The following is a 22,502-nucleotide window of genomic DNA, read 5'->3' as shown; positions in this document are numbered from 1 at the left end:
AGAAAATAGGAAGAGCTGTTGGTCTAGACCGCATAATACTCAGAAGTGGTCTGTGCTGGATATGACACAATTTTGAGAACACTGGGATCAGTTCTCAAGATGTGTGAAAGAAGAAAAAATACCAGCACTAATGCATTATTGGTGGAGTTGCAAACTGATCCAGCCATTCTGGAGAACAATTTGGAACTATGCCCAAAGGGCTATAAAATTGTGAATACCTTTTGACCCAGAAATACCACTTCTAAGTCTGTATCCCAAAGAAATCATAAAAATGGGAAAAGGACCCACATGTACAAAAATATTTATAGGAGCTCTTTTTGTGGTGGCAAAGAATTGGAAATTGAGAGGATGCCCATCAATTGGGGAACGGCTGAGCAAGTTACGGTATATGAATGAAATGGAGTACTATTGTGCTGTAAGAAATGATGAGCAGGAGGACTTCAGAAAAACCTGGAAAGACTTATATGAACTGATTCTGAGTGAAATGAGCAGAACCAGGAGAACATTGTACACAGTAACAGCCACATTGTGTGATGACTGATTTTGATAGACTTAGCTTTTCTCAGTGATGCAAGGATCTAAGACACTTCCAAAAGACTCGTGATGGAAAATGCTACCCACATACAGAGAAAAAACTATGGAGTCTGAGTGTAAATGGAAGCATATTATTTGCTCTCCTTTTCTATTGTTTTGTTTTATTTCTTCTTTCTCATGGTTCCTCCCATTAGTTCTAATTCCTCTATACATCATCACTAATGTGAAAATATGCTTAATATGAATATATAAGTAGAGCCTATATCAGATTGCACACTGTCTTGGGGAGGAGGGAGGAGAAAGAGGGAGAAAATTTAAAATTCAAAATCTTATGGAAGTGAAGGATGAAAACTAAAAATAAATTATTTTTTAAAAAAGAAGAAAAAATACCAACTGCTTAGGGAAAATCATAGATTTTACTATCACTGAAAAAAGTCAGTCAAGAGAACATCAATAACTACCTATTCACATGCCTACTCTTCCATCTCTATAAAATTTTTACACAGGTATTGAGGACATCCTTAATGTAAGTATGAGAGAGGAACAGGAAAACTTCTACAAATTATATTTTTCAACACAGCACATCACATCTTTAGTTATACAATTGACTAAAAAGTGAAGAGAATAAAAGATCCTGTTGATCTTATTGTTTGTTGGTTATTTTAAAAAATTATATTTGAATCAATAAAGCAAAGTACTTCCTGGACAGCTCTTTTCCAGTAAGGCAACTAGGTGACACAATGGATAGAACACTGGGCCCAGAGTCAGGAAGATCTGAGTTCAAATTTGATCTCAGACACTTAGTAACTGTGTGACGCTGGGCAAGTCACTTAACCTCTGTCTGCCTCAGTTTCCTCATAAACTTATTAAAAATAGCACCTACCTTCCAGTGTTGCTGTGAGTATCCAGAGCTTAGCATAGTGCCTGACACGAAGTAATCCTTTAAAAAATGCTTGTTCCAAGGTCTACTCAGCACAGCAGCAGCTCTTCTTCCTCCATAGTGGTCAGCTACGACCCCCAACATCCCAGCAACTATGTCGAAGTGACTCACAATTGGCATTGATCTTGGCACCACTTACTCCTGTGTGGGGGTCTTCCAACATGAGAAAGTGGAGATCATTGCTAATGACCAAGGAAACAGGACCACCCCAAGCTATGTCATCTTCACCAACACAGAATGTTTAATTGGTGATGCTGCAAAGAATCAAGTTGCAACGAACCCCACCAACACAGATATTGATACTAAATGTCTGATCGGTCACAGATTTGATGATGCAGTTGTACAGTCAGACAATGCCTTTCACATTGGTGAATGACACAGGCAGGCCTAAGGTGCAGGTGGAGTACAAAGGGGAGACCAAAAGTTTCTATCTAAAAGAACTATCTTCTGTGTCTTAACCGTGGTGAAAGAAATTGCTGAAGCTTACCTTGGAAAGACTGTCACAAATACTGTGGTCACAGTACCAGCCTATTTCAACGATTCCCAACATCAGGCCACCAGAGATGTTGGAACCCTCGCTGTTCTCAATGTGCTCCAAATCATCAGTGAGCCAACTACTGCTGCTATTGCTTATGGCTTGGACAGAAAGGTTGGTGCTGAGAGAAATGTGTTGATCTTTGACCTTGAAGGTGGTATTTTCAATGTCTCCATTCTTACCATTGAAGATGGCGTCTTTGAAGTCAAGTCCGCAGCTGGGGACACTCACTTGGGTAGGGAGGACTTTGACAACCGAATGGTCAAGCATTTCATTGTCGAGTTCAAGCTAAAGCACAAGAAGGACATCAGTGAGAATGAGCGGGCTGTTCGCTGTCTGTGTACCACTTGTGAACTTGCAGAGTGTACCCTCTCTTCTCGCAGCCAGGCCAGTATTGAGATTGACTCCCTCTATGAAGGTATCAACTACCTTACATCCATCATTTCGAGCCCATTTCAGAGCTCAATGCTGATCTCTTCTGTGGCACACTGGACTCTGTAGAAGAGGCCTTCAGAGATGTCAAGCTAGATAAATCACAGGTTCATGACATCATTCTGGTGGGTGGTTCCACTCACATCCCCAAGATCCAGAAGCTTCTGCAAGACTTCTTCAATGGCAAGGAGCTCCACAAGAGGATCAGTCCTGATGAGGCCGTTGCCTGTGGTGCAGCTGTCCAGGCTGCGGTTGTGTCTGGAGATAAGTGAGAATGTGCAGGACTTGCTGCTGGTGGATGTCACTCCTCTTTCCCTTGGAGTTGAAGCTGCTGGTGGAGTTACGACAGTTCTGATCAAACGTAATGCCGCCATCCCCACCAAGCAGGCACAGACCTTCGCCATCTATTCAGACAACCAGCCTGGTGTGCTTATTCAGGTTTATGAAGGTGAGAGAGCAATGACCAAGGATAACAGCCTGCTTGGCAAGTTTGAGCTCACAGGAATCTCCCCAGCACCCAGGGGTGTCCCTAGATTGAAGTAAAAGTTGACATTGATGCAAATGGCATCCTCGGTGTTTCTGCTGTGGATGAGAGCACAGACAAGAACAAGACCACCATCACCAGTGATAAGGGTCATCTGAGCAAAGAAGACAGAAAGCGTATGGTCCAGGAGGCTGAGAGATACAAGGCTGAGGATGAGAAACAGAGACACGAAGAATCTTCCAAGAATTCTCTTGAATCTTAGGCTTTCAACATGAAGGCTACCATAGAGAATGAAAAACCACAAGGCAAAATTGGTGATGAAGACAAACAGATCCTTGACAAATGTAATGAAATAATCAGCTGGCTGGATAAGAACCAGACTGCTGAGAAGGAAGAATTTGATCATCAGTAGAAAGAATTGGAGAAGGTCTGCAATCCTATCATTACCAAGCTATACCAGAGTGCAGGGGGCATGCCAAGAGGCATGCCTGGTGGGTTCCCAGGAGGTGGAGCAGCCCCATCTGGAAGTTGACTAAACACACTGGAAGAAAGAGCATTCCATCAGCTTTCCAAAAATTGAAGGACTCAAAACTATAGCCGAGGCAGCAGTTTAAAAGTAACATGTAAGCTACTGTGTAAATCTGGGCATTCTGAATACTTGAATGTGTGCAGAGGGAGAGAAGTAAACAACATAGCACTTTATTAGTACTGTAAACAAGTAGAAATGCAATTCTTGTCCTGGAGAATAAAATCTATTTAAAATTGGCATCATAAAAAAAAAGCTTGTTCCTTCCCTCCTAGGCATATGTCAAAATCATACAAAGTTCTTTGAAAGATAAAACAACAGAGAGAACTTTGACCCTTGATTATTAATAAGGCTAAAAAGAATAAACCACGGAGACATTCACTCCAAAGGTATTTGCCACTGTCATGGAGGATGTCTGATCCAGAATCCAAATGGAAGAGAGATTTCCTATAAATAGTGATGCCCCTATTAGCCAATGACATTATGCTAATTGCATCAAGTTCCCAAACATTGTAGAAACTGCTGTAATTACTCAAAAAAGTTTGACCTCACTGTCCATACGATGTACAAAAGGGGAGAGGATAGACAAAAATATCTCTTGTGAAATTAAGAGATACAGTTAGAGGGACAGTTTGTAGAGATGGTATATCAGTGTGTGTGTATATACATATATATTATATATACACGTTTCCAGTGTTTTGTATATATGTGTGTGTATATATATGTGTATACACGCGTGTACACACACACACGTATATATAAAACACTGGAATATATACACACACATATGTGACACTGAAAATGGACAATGAATTGGACCCAAAATTGAACAGGAAGAGAGTGTGCCTTTGGAAAATTGTGTAGTACTTTTAATGACCTCAAGCCTCTCCTTGAAACACCAGTATGCTTCTTATGACAATGTATGGCTCCAAGTCATCTTCTTCAAAAAATTAAAGTTGTCAGTCATCCAAAAAGAGTATATTGTACTGTAAGTATAAAAGATACCATCAAAGAAATGAATGTCCAGAAAAGGAGGTGGGCTGGGAATATAAGACAAGCAAGGGAAAACCAGTGAACAGCCCTGATGTCTCATTGGTATCCACGCAAGGCTCCTAAGAGGAATGCCCCCAGCATGGTGAGCAGATGCCAAATAATGGATTTGGGGGAGGACATGAAAGAGTCAGATGTGTCATTGATTGCTGTCTGTACCACTGGAGAGCATACCCACGTCACTGAGCTTGCGAATCCATCAAAATGTGGTTAACAGTGAGGAGAGAGGCTAAAACTATGATTTTATTGAAATAGGGAAGTCCCAGATGAAGAAACTTCATCTGCCGATTCAGGTCAGCACTTTTTCTGTAGCTTCTAAGCTTAGAGAGTTGCCTAGAGCATTGAGAAATTAAGTGACTGACCAGTCACACTAGTACCCAAGGCTTCCCTGCTCCAAAGCCAATTCTCTTTCCACTATGCCACCCTGCCTCATATGTTTAATGTCATATAATAAAAACACAAATTTAAGTAGAAACCTTTGTGATAATTTAAAAAGATAAAATTATTTTCCAAGGCATAGAAGTTTAAAGGTAGAGGGAATCATTAAAGATTATCTAGTCTTACCCTCTTTTTTTATTACAGTTAAAGAAACAAGCTCAGAGAAAACAAAGTCAGTTGCTCCAAGGTCACATGCCATTTATTGCCAAAACTGAAACCAGACCCCAGATCTGCCCAGTGTTCTTTCATGTCACACCAGGGCCTTCTTTAGAAAAGCCCTCCAAGTTCAAGTACATCTGTACTTAATACATTGATTACAAAAGGGGCCACAGTTCAGCGCGCGCGCACACACACACACACACACACACACACACACACACACACACACTACAATTCTTCTGTATCAAAAATTTGGCCTATCTAAAACTTAATATGCTAACTGGATTAAATAGTTAATAGTAACAGAACTTATTTTATACTTTGAAAGACTTTTGGGAAATTATTTCTGTGAACTATAGCTCTTTCAAGAAGCTGTGGGGGGAACTTTGAACTAATAACTTCTTTTTCTCTTGAAAAACGTGTAACAAGCTGATATGTTCCTCATCATCTTTCTATTTTCTTCAAAACAAGAGCCATGAGAGTACCACTAAGAACATATTAGTTTTAAGGTGTTAGCAAGAACATCTTTATCTTTACTTTCAGATTCCATCAAAAAAAAGGGGGTAAAACCCCATCAGTAAGATCAAAGTGTGAGTCAAGCTAAAGATGAGGTGGATTTATCAGTAACGTACAAGTAATGGAAATACTTCAAATACTGCTATTAAGCCAAAGTACTCTGATTACCATGAAAAGGAGTCAGATAAGCACTTGCTAGAGGGTGAGAGAACCCTTTGGCAGAAGGCCTTTGATGCAATCATTGATATTACCGGAGGTCATTACTGTATACCCTTAATTCCACCTTTTGGGAAAAGAGACAAATTACCCAAAAGCAAAATGTCAAAGGGACATTTTGAAGAAGGAAAAATTTTTTTGTGTTTGCATGTATATGTATATGTATACACAGTATATGTATTAATATGTATATATGTATAAATACTGAAAATAACCTTTTCTTGATGACTCAATGTCATTATCATGAACAGGAGCTATAATAGTATAGATATATACATATTTCTTCATCAACAGGATGAATTTTTTCTGCCCACAGCAACTCATGAAGACCATCTCCTAAGGTATAGAGGAGTTTTAATCTGTTAATGGAAGGGATAATACCCACAGTGAAGTCATGAATCTTTGAAGGTTATTGTGGGGGAAAAGGGCTATTTATCCTAACAGGAGAAAGTACGTGATACATTTTAGAATGCTTTCTACTTATTTTTGATTTGAGTGTTCAAGGAGTTACGGTTTGGCAAATCAAGTCACAAGAAACAATTCATTTCTAGATGATGCTAGATAAATATGGAATTACTACATTGTACCTTTTTAAATAGAAACATAGCTGCTTCAAGCTGTAAAGAATATGTGTTAAGATTATATTAGACAATTTAAAAAGTTTTCTTAATAGAAAATGGAATGTTCCTGTTTAGTGATTTAAAAATGACTGAACATAATGCAGTTGCTTTTGACCCAAGGCCATTGCATGCAAGTAGGGAACATTTTAGCTACTGCATACTGTACCCAGCTAGCTATGATAGTTTACAGGAGCAATGTTTCCTGCTTTGGAAGCCAAATGTTAGCAGTTCAGTTTTTATTTAAGAAAATATTTTTTCCACTCCCTTAGTCAACCTCATTAAATAAAGATATTTTTAAAGAATCATAGGAGACCTACTGTTTTACCCATTTCAAATTGAAGAATAAACAAGCGTCTTTGGATTGTTGAGATGGAATGTGAGTCATTTGGCCATATGAGTGTGGCATAGGCAAAAAGATATATGCTTATTAATTGGATCTAAAATTGAGGCTGTTAGTAAACTGTTCATGTCCGCAAGTACTTCACTAATTCAAAAGGTTTGTGATTTTGTTGGCGTGGACATTCCCAATAATGATATCAATTGTAATCCCTCCATACTGCACATTCTGTCTTTCTGAGAGGCCATGACTAAGAAATTGCATTTTTTAGTGGCCAGCTGTCTGGTGAAAAGATGTCCCCAAGTACCATATTCAAAAGCCCCTCCTCCACTAAAGGAAATGAAAATATACTCAACTTTGGTTAAGAAAAATGATAAATATCTATTTTTTAATGTACAATAATATGCCGGTTTCTATCTTACCATGACAGAATTTTAAAAGCATAGGAGATAACATGAACTAATTCACATTTAAACGGGAATCCTGCCTTTTTCCAAGTGGGCACCTCTTCCCCATAAAAGAAATGTAATGATATTTTCCATCGAAGGCACATTTCTTCTGAACTATCTTCCTAAGTCTTTGGGACCTTATAGTTTTAATATTGTTTGTGTCAGCTTTATCTAGGGAATTTCAAGAATTGGGCCATGATGGGCCCATTATAAAAGGTTGTAAAGTTTGCAGTTTTATTTAATGTCACTGGTTATAATGTTGCCTTTGTAAAAATAAGCATTTTTTTTCTTGTTACAGATAGCTGCAATTATAAAAAGGTGTGTCCTTTTAATGGTGGCTCTCCTTTGATCCAACCCTCAGCATCAGATTTCCACTTTAGCTGGAACCAGGTTCCTTATGCTGTTGGTAAGAAAAAAACTGCATCATAGTAAGCTCTTTGGAGTATTTCTAAATGTTTTAAGATCATATATAAAGTCACTTATCAGTTTAGGGATTATATTACACTCAAAAAAGGGTGAGAAAGGAAATCAGGAATTCTTCCAATGGAGCCTGTCCTAAAGGCCTTTTCATCTTTTAGTCTTCTCTTTCATTTGGCCTTAGTTCCTCTTAGCTGCCATAGCATTTGAGCATCTGGAGGAGTGTCTACATTTTAAGTTTTCCTTACTTGTTAATCATTCAAGCTATTTAACCTCTGCTAATCTGAAAGACCAGGGGGTTGGACTAGAGGTCCTTCCAGCTCCAAAATTCTGTGATTTAATTCAATTCAATTCAGCAACCACTTATTAAGTGCCCATTATGTGAAGATAATATCTATAAAAGAAATCACACTAGAAATGATATCACTCTTCATCATAGTGAAACCAATGTATTTGTAACTCATACCTATTGTTACCTTGCAGTGTGTGCTTTTCCATACATTCTGGCCTTTACTACTGATTCCATCGAAATCCGCTTAGTGGTGAATGGAAACTTAGTCCATACAGCTGTTGTGCCTCAACTTCAGCTTGTGGCTTCAAGGGTGAGTAGAACTGGGACCTCTGTCTAAAAGACTTTAATGCAATGTATTTGTGATACTCCATACATGAATTACCAGGCAAAAGGAGAGGAGTCACTTAGAATAAAATGTTTATCATTATGTCCCTATGGTCAAGTTGGAATATATATTAAAAGCAGAATTCAAAATCAACACATATATTAAAATATAACAGAGGAGGAAAAAGATCAAATAATAAAGTCTGTTGGGTAGGTGTCCATGAGTAACCCTTGTGCCCACAGAGAGTAGAGCGCTGTATTAGATGTTCCAAGGGATACCAAAAAAAAAAAAAAGACACAGTCCCTACAATCCAGCTACATGTTGACACTGAGATGGTTTGATCAGAACAAGCTATGGGATTCAGACCAGGCTGTACTTAAGGGATAGCTGTATTTTGAGATTTTTCATGGGCTGAGTATAGAATTAGAGCCAAAGGAATTAGGAGTTTTTAGAGCTATTTCCATTGACTTTAAAGAATTAAAGACCTCCTGGTCTTTCAGATTAGCAGAGGTTAAACAGCTTGAATGATTAACAAGTGAGGAAAACTTAGGTGGTTACAGTGGATAGAGCACCAGCTGTGGAGTCAGGAGGACCTGACTTCGAATCTAGCCTCAGACACTTGATACTTACTAGCTGTGTGACCCTGGGCAAGTCACTTAAGTCCAACTGCCTTGTCAAAAAACAACAACAACAAAAGAAAAAAAAAGAATTGCCATTCACCAGGCTATCTAATGCAAATGAAGAACCAAAGCACTTTCCTTCCTGAAGCAAAGGGAAAATACTTTCAAATGCCTTATTATTCAACTCTCCTTTTTCAATATTCTTTATCAGTCATTGTAAGTTTCTTTTTCCACAACAGTAGATACAGTTCTGCTTTATATTGAAATTGACCAAATTTTAATTAAATGGGCATCCCTGATAAAATTTTATTAGCCACATTAACAAACCATCTCTTAAGCTAGGTTTTTTTCATGTGACAATTTCCACATATTCCATCTCTTTATATGAATATTTGTTATCCCAATCATAATGACTCTTCCTGACCTTGTCTCAAGATTCTAGATTCCCTCTGTGGAGTCTTCAGCCCTCTATAGAGTGGCTATAGCACATGCAAAAATTAACAAACAAGCCTAGAGGGCAGAGGTAGTTATGACAGTATCGTACAGAAGTTCTAAAGAGATACAGTCTAAGAAAACTATTATCATGGGCTGTGGAGAGAGTCAAGAAAATAGCATGAAGAAGCTGTGACTTGAGCTTCCAAGGCTTAAACATACCTAGGTAACAGTAACAATAATAATAATAGCTAGCATTTATATAACACTTTAGGTTTTGCAAAGCTCTGTACATCTTATTTTATTTCATCCTCATTACAGAATTATTACCTACATTTTACAGATGAGAAAACTAAGATTAAGAAATGTTAAGTGACTTGCCCAGGGTCACACAACTAGTAAATGTCTGAGGCAAAATTTGAATTTGAGTCTTTTTGACTCCAAGCCCTATAATTTATCCACTGTGCCATGTAGCTGTCCCGCATAGATTGGTGGGGAAGAAGCTGGGTGACATTCTGGGTTGAAAAAACAACAACATGAACTAAGGCCTGTAGAAGGGAACAGAAAGCCTCTTGAAATCCTTCTCTGTAAGGTCATCTTCCTCTATAAAGTCTTCTTTGAACTTCTCCTCCACCCCAAGGGAAACTGCCCTTTACCATCTCAGATTTTCCGTTGTGCCTGGCTCTTTCCTTTGCATCTGTCATATTCTGAAGTGTCCCATTGGGGTACAATGCTAGGAGGTTGTCAGCTCCCTGAGGGCAGGGACCATGCCGTTCAGCCTCTTTTTCTCCCTGGTGCCCAACACGTAACTTTGCACATAGTAGGTACTTATGAAATGTGTGTTGAATTGAAGTGACCATGGTAAGGGAAGAAGCCTGGCAGGAGCAGAGAGGGTAATGGGAGTGCCAAGAAAGATGAGGTTCCACAGATGTGAGGGGGAAATAAAGGAAGGCCTCCCTGGAATGCTAGGCAGCTCCATAAACCTGTGCTCTTTCTTTCCAGTCAGACATATACTTCAGAGCCTCAGCAGCAGTGAACGGCGCGTCCAGCAGTAGCTCCAAGGATGCCAGTGCCCACAATTCTCCTCAGACACCCACAGGCCGGGAGACTCCAGTGTTTTCTTCTTCCCTGGGGGAAGGTGAAGTCCCATTTTTCTGGTTATGCTAACCTGTAATTATTTTACAAAAATGGATAGCCTTTTAAAAATATGATACTTTCCTCTCTGCCATAAGTTCTTTAGGGCAAGTCACTACATATTAGAGATGGAAAAAGCCATAGCTCTAAGAATTCTGAACGTGTAAGGGAAAGAGTTTTGGATTTCAAGTCAGAAGATCTGGTTTCAAATCCCTGCCCTGCCACACTATTTGTTTGACCTTGGACAAATCATTTCACTGGTCTAGGCCTCAGTTTCTTTATCTATAAAATGAGGGATTTGGACAAAGTGTTCTGTATGAGCACTTTTAGCTCTAATAGCTTAATGTCCCTATTTTTAGGGGAGAGGAGATTTTACTGGTATATGCTGAAGAAATTCTCTCAACTAATGTAAGTCAGTGACCGTTTTGCCTCTTATGGTCTTTTCCCGTCTTTTGATCTTAAAGAGTTGTCTAGAGCACTGAGGTTCAATGACTTGCCCAAGGGTCACATAGTCACCTTCCTGAGGGCAGGCACTGTCTTTTGCCTCTTTTTGTATCTCCAGAGCTTAGCACCGTGCCCAGCACATAGTATGTGCTTAATAAATGTTTACTGACTGATAGTGCTTGTGGCAAGACTTGAACACAGATCTTCCTGACCCCAAAGCAAGCCGTCTATTCACTATGCCCATTCTACCTTTCCCTATTGTCCTGTGATCCTAAAATGTAATAAATATCCAGGAAAGATGTTCCTCCTCCCTTTCCCCACTCAGATCCACTGGGGATGTATAACTGCATATGAGGGAACCATATTTCCCTATCACTCATTAAATCCTTCCAGAATTAGAAAATATTGAGTGACATGGAACAATAAGTAAATAGCAGAGCTTTCAGTAAGGGGTCACAGGACCCCTGGCAGTTCATCCTACCATTCTTCTGTACTACTACTATCCACAAAATGTTTATTCATATGAAATCAAGTTACAGCAAACACTAGCAGCAGAATTTGAAGGGAAAAGATGAACAGATGTCACAGATAAGTTGAAATGAGAGTGGAGAGCAGAGGAGTACATCTGGAACAGGGAGGGATTGCAGTCCTCATGGTGGTGTTTGTGTCTGTAGTGGGGAAGGGGAGATCATGAGTGGTAATATATTATATTGACTTTGGATCTTTTAAAACAACAACAGCAAAAACCCTATGAACTGACACAGAGTTTCACCCTCCTATAGCAGCTGCATTCCTGAGCAGTTTACAGTAGATAGGTCACATACTTTGCCCCAATTTGTTTCACACTATGGATGATCCTCCTCAACAGTGATAAAATAGAAGCTTTCAAGTATGTGGGACTGAACTAAGTTTTAAAAGAATTTAAAAATTGAAAAGCATTCTAAGATGCTAATTATGGTCATTTTCCTTCTTTTACAGATATATAATTATTTAATGAACTGAGTGTTAAAGTTTTTTTAATTGTACTGATTCCACACCATAAAAGTCAAACCAAAACATTTCTCTGGATGGGACAAATGAGGCATCTCTCCAGGTGTTTTCTATCACATCTAACTTATTCCCAACAACTCTGTTATCTAGCTAGTTTTGTAAGTCTTTAATAGCCAATACCAAATTATACTGGTAGTCAGTGACCAGCATACTAAGGGGATAAAAGCATATACCCCAGGAGAGATAGGACCAGAAAGTGCCACTCCTTTCATTTTGCTATCCCATGTTTTTGACCATTTATATATTATGGTGAGGAAATATCATTGGATCTAAAGGCGGGAGATTAAATACCAGCCCTGTTTCTAACTGCCTATATGACTGAGATCAAGTCCCTTAACCTTATTGGGTTTCAGTTTGTATGTCCTGTCCTCATCTTTGACTGCAACAATCATTGAGAATGGGGATCATATCATATCTAAACAAATGCTTTTTTAATGTGTTGCTGAATCTAGTCAGGGACAACATGTAGATTTGGGTAAGGGAGTACTCTCTTCCACTGACCTCATGGAAAAAAAAGTATTTTTATTAATGCCTAACTCCTTTCTCTTATGGTCAGGAACTACAAAATAAAGCCAGGTTGGTGTAAAGCTCAGGTTTAGTTATATGAAATGGAAGCTCTTGGTGAGGTGAGTGTTAGCTGCTTGGCAGAGGCAACAGTATTGATGATCTACCGGGGGTGATTGAGAAGGGAACCTTGGGGAAAGGTGCTGTCTATATTTGGGGAAGAGGAGTGGGGGAAAGAAAAGCAAGCAATAAAGATGGCATGGAAACCAAGTCAATCCATCCAACTGGCTGAGACAAAAGTGGGCCACCTTCTCCTTTGCTCTGGGACATGGGAGCAGAGTAGAAAAAGAATGGAAAAACAGAGAAGCGCCAGACAACTGCTCTAAAACAATCAACTCTCCCTATCAAGGTGAATCTTTCGATTCTGAATGTGTGTTATGTATATGTATATATATGTATGCATATTATATATATATATATATATGCATGTGTGTATATGTATATATTTATACACACACACATACACACACACCGTGTTCAGTGTTCTTAACTGCCTGCAAATTAATTATACAGGGAATGAGTTAAAGCTATCTCATGGAGTTTTATTATTATGTACCACAGATGTCTGTAAGTATGGTGGCTGTATCTCAAAAAAACCTTTCAATTGTGTAAAAAAAATAAAAAACAGGACCTGTTATTAAACTCACATTGACCTATCCCTGTAAAGATTAGAATGTTTTGCTCACAATACCCCTTCTAAGACAGTGCAAATATTATCTCCATTCTACAGATAAGAAAAGTGAAGTTTAGAAGTTAAAGTAACCTGATTATGTACTCACAGTTAGTAAAAGTCAGAGAATCGTAAGTTGGACTGAAAGGGAGTTCATCTGATCCAACCCCCTCATTTCCTCATTTCAGATGAGAAATTGAAGCCAAGAAGTTGAATGACTTGCTCAAAATCATATAAGTGGAAGTCCAGGAATTTGAACCCAGAGCTCTTTCCGTTCTGCCATGTTGTTACTCTTCCAACTATATCATCATGCCTTGATCCATGTAGGACCACATATTCTATCCCTGGCACTAGTTCAATGCCTGACAAAATGTGGGCCTTTGGTCCCAGAGGATATGGGTGATTTATTAATTTAGGTCATTTTTTTTTTTGGTGAGGCAATTAGGGTTAAGTGACTTGCCTAGGGTCACAGAGCTAGTAAGTATCATGTGTCTAAGGCTGGATTTGAACTCAGGTCCTCCTGACTCCAGGACCAGTGCCCTACCCACTGTGCCACCTACCTGCCCCAGTCATTTTTATTCTGTAAGAACACTGAACACTGGAGTCTCAAAACAAGTTCTTGGTTTGGGAGCCAAAACTAAACATTTTTGTTGAGTATGTCTACCAAGTGGGTACTGAATTTTAGCTTTGGTTTAAGATAGTCTTTTTGTTTGTTTGTTTTGTTTTTGGTGAGGCAGTTGGGGTTAAGTGACTTTGCCAGGGTCACACAGCTAGTAAGTGTCAAGTGTCTGGTCTGAGACCAGATTTGAACTCAGGTCCTCCTGACTCCAGGGCTGGTGCTCTATCCACTGCTCCACCTAGCTGCCCCCTGTACTTGACTTTTTAAAATTTAAGTTGATTGAGAAGTTCACCATGTGTCTAGGCTAGCTGGATGGTGTAATGGATAGAAGGCCAGGCCCAGTGTCAGGAAGAATCATCTAGCTATGTGACCCTGAACAAGTCACTTAAGCCTGTTTGCCTCAGTTTTCTCATCTGTAAAATGAGCTGGAGAAAGAAATGGCAAACCACTCCAGTATCTTTGCCAAGAAAACCCCAAATGGGGTCACGACAAGATAGACATGACTAATCAACTAAACAGCTCCTAAAATTTAGGTTGCATGTCAGACTATGCCTGGCTTTCCTCTGGATTTCCAGAATATTAATTTCTCTGGCTGGTTCCTCTACCTTTTAAGGAGTGAATTATCATTAAGACAAACCAAGAAATTGCTAGCTCTTCTGCCTTTGACAAAAAAGAAAGCTCCAGATGGTGTCCAAATAATTAGGGTTAGGGTTACTAGAAGATGCCTCTGTCCTAGGTTTGTGCTCTATTTTCTCATTTATTCCTTCTTTCCATCCAGGTAGCCTGTAGCATAAACTGATAACATTATAGCTTCTTTTCCCTCCATTGCTCTTCATCTAAATGATCTTCACCATTTTTATTTCTAGACTGCCTCCCAAGACTGCATCTTCGTAATATGCAATTCTACTCCTCCCACCAATAGTGCCTTTCACCTGTGTCATGTTCCTTTTACATAAATAATAGCCTTCAAGCTCCAAATTTGAGTTATAGGTCTCATCTCATGATGTCTGAGTGATACCTATGAAGGAAAATGTGCGTCCTTGTTTTAGGACCTCTAGGTCATCTTGCTTGTTGCCCATGTTTTATGCATTTGTATATAAATATCTGAGGCCATGGGTTTTGCTGATGGCTTCTCTCTTGCTTTTGTCATATCTCTGTGTCTAGTTTTCTTTCCACACTACAGCTACTCTTTATGGTGTCTAGCTTGTTGCCTACCCTAGACAATTTTCTCCTCCTCCTTTCTTTTCAGTTTAAAGCATTTTAAAAATTAAATTTGATGCCAGGCAAATTCATTCTTTTCAGTTCCATCTCTATTCAGGAGCCTATCATTCTTATATTTTAAAGCTTGGTCCAGAAAAAAAAAAAGCCATTCTCAGATATCATCTTCTCAACCAGTTGTTCACTTCCAAGTTTGTCTCAACTCTTCCACAAAATCTTCTCTGATGACTTTAGACAATGATATCTCTTTTCTGTGACTTTCTATTGAAGTTTTATAGTTTAGCACTTAATCATTTTTCATTTGTTTCATGTGTTTTAGTCTTGTGTTGCCAGCTAAATTGTAAGTTATAGCACTTGAGTTCAAAAAAACAATTGCACAAGCATAGCATAGGTTAGGACTTGGGTAGGCAATAGTTCATATTAAAAAAAAGACCTGGGGGTTTTAATGGATTGTATACATACTTCTTAGTATAATAGCTCATAGGGTGTATGGAAGCCCTCTTCCCCCCCCCAAAAAAAAATGGCAAACATGATTTCAGGATGTAAATATAATGGTGAGAGTAAGGTAATGAATAGTCCTGCTGTGCCCTGCCCTCATCAGATCACATGTGAAATACCATATCCAATTTTAGTTGTTCTAGATGGAATATGTTCATAAAAAAGGCAACCAGGATGATGAAGGGATTCACCATGTGAGAATCAACTAAACATAGGGGTTCTTAACAAAAGTCTGTGGGACAGCTAGGTGGCGCAGTGGATAGAGTACCAGTCCTGGAGTCAGGAGGACCTGAGTTCAAATACAGCCTCAGACACATAACATTTACTAGCTGTGTGACCCTGAGCAAGTCACTTAGCCCCATTGCCTAGCCAAAAAAAAAAAATTAACAAAAGTCTCTGAATTTGGGTGTGTGTGTGTGTGTATTTCAGTATAATTGGTTTCCTTTGTAATCTTACATCATTATTTATATGGTACAATGAACAGAGTGATGGACCTGAAATCAGGAAGACTAAATCCAGCATCAGCCATTAACTAGCTATGTCATCCTGGGCAAGTCATGTAGCTTCTGTCTGCCTTAATTTCCTCATCTGTAAAATGAGGATATCTCACAGGGTTGTTGTGAAGATCAAGTTAACATGTAAAGCACTTTTCAAACATTAAAGCACTATATAAATAGTAGCTGTTAGTATGATTATTTATTTTATGTATTAAAAACATTATTCTGAGAAGGGACCCTGCCTCCAGACTGCTTAAAGTGTCCATGACATGAGAAAAAAAAAAAGGTTAAGAATCCCTGGCCTAAAGGATCTCTGAGGGTGTTTAGACTAGGGGAAAGAAGACTTAGGAGGGATATATGAGCTCTCTTCAGATATTTGAAGGGTTGTTGTATGGGAGATTGACTGGATTTGTTCTTCTTGGCCAGGATGATAAGGAAGTTCAAAACCATATCGTGTAAGCCCCAGTTGAAAGAACTGGAGATGTTTATCCTGAAGAAGAGAGAACTTTGGGGGACCGTGGTAGTTGTCCTGAAGTATTTAAAGGTTTTTAAGTGTCTAAGCAGGATTAGGTTTGTTTTAGGACTAATTATGCATAAGATGCAGGAGAGCAGATTTCAATGTGATATGGAAAACTTCCTGATGAAGAGGGGTGTATTTGACAAGCTACCTTGAATTCCCTATCCTCTCAAACAGAAGGAATTGATCATTTCTGAGGGATTCCTGTACAGGGAAAGGTGATTGCCAGTGTTAAGATTCTACGAATCTATGTTTCCTTCAGACAGGTACTTAGTTTTCTGATATAGCTGTGTATCACCCCATATTACTTAATGCAGTATAGGCTCTCAGTAACTACTTGTTGAAGAATTCATTAAAACATATTTCCTTTGTTCACTAGTCAGGTTTCATGTTTAAGAGAATCTTGGCTGTTTTAAGAAATGTAGTAAGTGGGGCAGCTAGGTGGCTGCATCTGTAGAGCACCATGCCTGAAGCCAGAAGGACCTGAGTTCAAATTAGGCTTCTGACACTTTCTAGCTGTGTGACCCTGGGCAATTCACTTTACCCTGACTACCTCCCCGACCCTAAAAAAAAAAAAGAAATATAATAACCTATTTCTGTATTCCCCTCTGCAGAATGGCTTATAGCCCAGTGTAAGCCACTTTTTCACTCAACTAGCTCTGTGACGCAGGAGAGACTCTCAGGCTGCAAGCTGTAGTAAAGTGCTAAAAGCAAGTAGGAATGAAGGTAACCCTAGGACCAGGAAAATCAGCATAGTCACCATAGGCAGTGTTTTACAAGGGGTCCTACCCTACTAGAATAAGACTTCTAGGTGGTTACTTTGAAAGAAAACAAGAGAGGGAAAAAATAAGGAAGAAAGACCGTAGACCAAAGTGGTTTGCTAACGAGGGCTTTAAGGCTAATACATATATTTGCCACGCTTCTTGTGCACTTTCATCAAGCTGCATGTTTCATGTTTTATTTCCCCTTAAAGACTGCCATTGATATCTAAATGCACCTGCAAAAAAATGTGAGGTAGAGAATTTCTTTGCACCCCACATCAAATAAAATGGACAAAATAATAAGTTTTTTAAAATTCAGTATTGACAAGACTTTGGGGAAAACCAGGATTCCTAAATTGCTGTTAAACCTTCTGCTTATTGTTAGTCTTTTCAAAGAGTAGTCAGTACTCAGTAAGAATTAGAAAATTAATCATACTCTTTGGCCTGGTTATGTAATATTTTGATTTATAACCAAAGGATATAATTTAAAGGAATTTTAAAAGACCCTGCTACATAAATAGTTCTCATTGCTTTACTACTAATCAAGCAGGCAAGCATTTAAGTATCTGCTATATGCTGTGCACTGAAGATAGAAGGGCAAAGGAGAAACAAGGAACTTATATTTGAATCAGAAGGACAAGACACACATATAGAGATATGCAGAAGGTTCCCAGTGTGGGAAGGTATTGGCAACTGGGGAAACCAAGAAAGGCTGCATACTGATTGTGCCATTCAAGCTAAATTGAAGAAAATTAGGGATTCTAAGAGTCAGGAGGGAGGAGAGAGATCATGCCAGCCTTGAGAGACAAGCAAGTACAAAGACACAGAGACTGAAGATGAAGTGTCATTCGTGAAGAAAAAAGAAGGCCATTTTGGCTGGACTATAGAGTGCACAGAAAGGAGTAACGTAGAATGGGTCCAGATTGTAAAGACATTTAAATGCCAAAGGACTTTACATTTGATCCTGGAGATAGTAGGGAATTTATTGAGCAGGATGTTGATATGATCATATTTACACTTTTGGAAAATTACGTTGGCAACAGGGGTCAGGAAACATTGGAGTGGGGAGAGATGACTTCAGGCAAAAAGACCAGTTAAGAGAGAAAGGATAAGGACCTCAATCCAGATTGGAGAATAGAGGACTTGTACAGAAGATGCTGTAGAGGTAGAAGTGACTAGATTTGGCAATTCCTTGGCTTTGTGAGGTAAGTGATAGTGAAGAATTAAGTATGGCATCAAGGTTACCATGCTAGATGAATGGAATGATAGTGGTCACCTTGACAGATATAGGAAAGTTAAGAAGATGTGTTTAGAGAGAAAGAGAATGAGTTCTGTTTTGGACATATTTTGGTTTGAGATGACTACAGAACACACAGTTTGAAATGTTGAAAAGGCATTTAGTGATACGGGATTGGATCTTGGGAGAGAGAGCAGGGGTGGACCTAAAGATCTGGGAGTCATCTTCATAGAGATCATAACTGAACTCATAGAGCCTGATAAGGTCACCAAGTGATAAGAGTATAGAAAGAGAAGATAGCCCAGGACAGTCTTGTGGTACATCCACAGTTAGGGCTTGTAACATAGGTAAAGATCTAGCAAAAGAAATTTAAAAGGAACAGTCAGAAAAGTAGGAAGAAAACAAAGAAAGTCATGAAAACCCACAAAAACTCAAAGAAAGAAATAATGTCCAAAATGAGGTGGTCGATGGTGTCAAATTCTACAAAGAGGCTAAGAAGGATAAAGATTAAGATAATGTTAGATTCAGCGACTAAGAGATGGCTGGTAACTGAAGAGAGAAGTTTCAGTTCAACAATAAGGTCAAAAGGCAGATCCCAAAGGCCTTAGAAGAGAATGAAAGGAGAGTAAATGAAAATGATAAATATAATTAGCTTTTTCAAGGAGTGTAAGTAAGAGAGGAGTGAACCAGGACAATAGCTAACACGTGTGATTGGATCTAATGAGAATTTTTTTTAAGGACAGTGGATCTTTATAGGTGTTTTTTATAGGCAGGAGGGAAGGAAGGAGTATATAGGGAAAGACTGAAGATTAGGGAAAAGGGTGATGATAGGACAGTCTACTGTAGAAGACAGGAGAGAAGTCAACAGTATATGTAGAGGGGTTGGTCTTGGTGAGAAGGGGCATTTTTTCATTAGGGCCTGGAGAAAAGAAGGACATAATGAGGAATATCAAAGGGTTGTGAGAGGAGGAGGAAGGAAGAAAGGGGTGCTCATACTAAGCCTCTGTTTTCTAAGTAAAGAATGAAGCAAGGTCCTCAGCTGAGAAGGTGAGAGGAGAAGGTTTTGTGGGCAGTTTAGAGAAACCATTATAGGAGTTAAAAAGGCCATTTGATGCCATGTTTGTTTCTGATAGCTTAACCACGTTGCCCTTTCCTGATAGGACTAAATAGCATTTCCCACACCACTTTCCTTCTATGATTTCTTTCACATTATTGACAGTAGAATGCAACTATGGGGTCAAGGAAGAGTTGTTAGTTTAAAAAAAAAATACCATGGTTGAAACCAGCATTATCAGGTTGAAGGAGCACTAAAATCAGTCAGAGATCACCTAGTCCAACCCCCTCATTTTATAGGTGGGAAAACAGCCCCAGAAAAGTTCAATGATTTGCCCAAGGCAGCGTAGCTAGGATTTGAATTCAAATCTCTTGACTCCAAATCCAGTGCTCTTTCTACTTTCCCACATGTGGCCCCCCACTTCAGTCACACCCCTGGAGCTGGGTCAGCAACCATTCATTTTACCCAGTTCACATTTTGCAACTATTATGTCTCCATTCTGTAAAATATTTGGGAAGATGCACCATTGAGGCAGCTCCAGTCTGAAACATCCACAGTGCCACCTCGAGCACTTTAGGGATCCAGGAACATTAAGGCCAGTTTGTCCCAATTCATGATAATGTGAAACATCCACAAGTAGCAGAAACAACAAGATCCATTCATCCAAGAAGGAATGGCTATCTCTCCTCCACTTTGATTGGATAATATGAAATACAAAGGTCCCCTCAGTAGACTCTAGGAATCAGCACTGTCCCATGATGGCCCCTAACAATGGACCATTGGCAAAGCCTTCAGTCAGCATGCCAGGATTTGGGGTGGCCTCAGGTCTGGTACATCATCCAATATGTTCATATATACAGATTCTTTATCCAGACTAAAGAATAAGTTGGGAAGACCCTAAGAGTCTAATGACCAATACCCTGGTCTGTAGGACTGCAGTGTCATTGGCTCATAGGTTTTAGAGATCTTAGAAATCACCTACTCCAACTCCCTCATTTTGCAAATGAGAAAAACTGAGGTCCAGAGAACACTTCTGTAATAAGTAGCAGACCTCACATTCTAATACATACCCTACTAAATTTCTAAAACTAGTGCCCTTACTGGTGGGTGGATGACTTCACGAACATGGCCGGCTTTCTCCTTTCCATAGGTCCCTCACTGTAATAAGGCCAGCCACACGTTTGTTCACGTAGGGGATCTTCCACTTCCACAGACTGCCTGATAACAAGATTTTAAAACACAAGCCAAGTTTATGTCTCTCTGTCTCTCTCTGTCTCTCTGTCTCTCTCTCTCTCTCTCTCTGCCACCTTGGAATTCAAAGTGTACATCTCTCTACCACCATACTACCACCAACCCAAAGAGCAAATTTACTGGCAGAATCATTCCTTAGATCAGTCTCTTTAGCATTACATTTCCCACAATAGGACAACTGGCTCTCTAGTATCAAACTTTTGTTCTGCGTATAACAATCTAAACATCTAATCAAATTATACTTTTTGTGGGGGGAGAGGGGAAAAACTATAGCTTCAAGCCACTTCCCTACACACACACACACACACTCCCTACAGTCACTCAAGGAGCATTTATTAAGCACCATCTATGTGCCAAGCACTGTGCTAAGTACTGAGGTTACAAAGAAAAAACAAAAATAAAAAAATAAAATAGTACTTCCCTCAAAAAGCTTATATTCTAATGGGGAAGAAGTAATATAAATTAGAATATATAAGATAAAATGGAAGGTAACCTTAGAGAGGATAGTGCTAGCAGCTAGGAGAACTTGAAATGGTCTCCTGAAGGAAGTAGTATTTTAGTAGGGTCTTAAAGGAAGCCAGCAATTCTAAGAGTAAAAAAGGGGAGGAACATTCTAAGTATGGGGAATAGGGTGGAGGTGGGAGATGGGAAATGGAGTGTCAAGCACAAGGAACAGCGAGTAGGCCAGTATGGCTCAATCAGAGTACATGGAAGGGAGCAGAATGTAAGATTATAAGGTAGGAAGAAGATAGGTTGTAAAAGAATTTTGAAAGCTAAAAGACTTTATATTTGATCCTGAAAGTAACACGTAACCACTGGAGTTTACCGAGAAGGAGGTTAACATGATCATGCCTACAGTTTAAGAAAATAACATTGGCAACTGAGCAGAGGTTGAATTGGAGTGAAGAGAGATAACTTGAGGCAGGAAGACCAATTAGAAGACTATTGCAGTAGTTCAAGTGAGAGGTGACAAGGGCTAACCTAAGGTGATGGATGTATAACTGGAGAGAAGGGGACTTAAAAGAGATGTTGCTAAAGTAATAATGATGAGATTTGGCAATGGATTGGGTTGAGTGAGAGGAGGCTGAGATAATACCAAGGTTCAAACCTTGGTGACTAGAAAGATAGTGGTGATCTTACCAGAAATGGGGAAATTTAGAAGAGGGGGACAGTTTGGAGGTTAAAAAAAAAAAGGATGGCAGAGTGAAAAGGTAGTAGCTCTCACTCTCCCCTATCAACCTCTGAAAACCCAGAAAATATCACACCAGAAAAAAACCCTGGAACAGCTGAACTGGAAGAACAATGGGAAATAGCAGTGCAGCAGCCCAGCAAACAGGTCTCCCAGTGCCTCAACAAAAACAGGGGAAGCAGCACTGCAGGGGCCCCAGGCGGATAAGCACCCTGCAGCATTCATCTGAAAGGAGCTGAAGAAAACAACCTAAAGTCTTCATAAAGCCCCAGCCTTGCTGATTCCAGCCCAGCACCAGGTAAGCTGTCAGAACCCCAGGCAGAGATCCTGAAGCCCAGGTGGTGGAGCAGGCAAACACCAACACCTGGACCTCCAAGCGCCTCAGTGAGGGTGGGGGAACCAGAGGAAACCAGCTCAGAAAACCACCAGGTGCCTTGGCACTCTACCACAAAGGAATCTCCCAGTGCATTAGCAGAA

General features: G+C 39.5%; 1 protein-coding gene across 1 annotated transcript in view; it reads left to right on the top strand.

The window, feature by feature from the left end:
- Window positions 1-22,502, top strand: part of GARNL3 (GTPase activating Rap/RanGAP domain like 3) — a 225,399-nt gene that overhangs the window by 180,932 nt on the left and 21,965 nt on the right. The window contains 3 exon segments of the mRNA XM_020984961.2: window positions 7,535-7,642; window positions 8,137-8,255; window positions 10,325-10,460. Of these exon segments, the coding sequence (XP_020840620.2) occupies window positions 7,535-7,642; window positions 8,137-8,255; window positions 10,325-10,460 (363 nt within the window).

This window comes from Phascolarctos cinereus, unplaced genomic scaffold (genome assembly GCF_003287225.1).
Source record: "Phascolarctos cinereus isolate Bilbo 61053 unplaced genomic scaffold, phaCin_HiC Scaffold_2;HRSCAF=192, whole genome shotgun sequence".
NCBI classification, from domain to species: domain Eukaryota; kingdom Metazoa; phylum Chordata; class Mammalia; order Diprotodontia; family Phascolarctidae; genus Phascolarctos; species Phascolarctos cinereus.
This window is presented reverse-complemented; position numbering and strand designations above follow the sequence as displayed.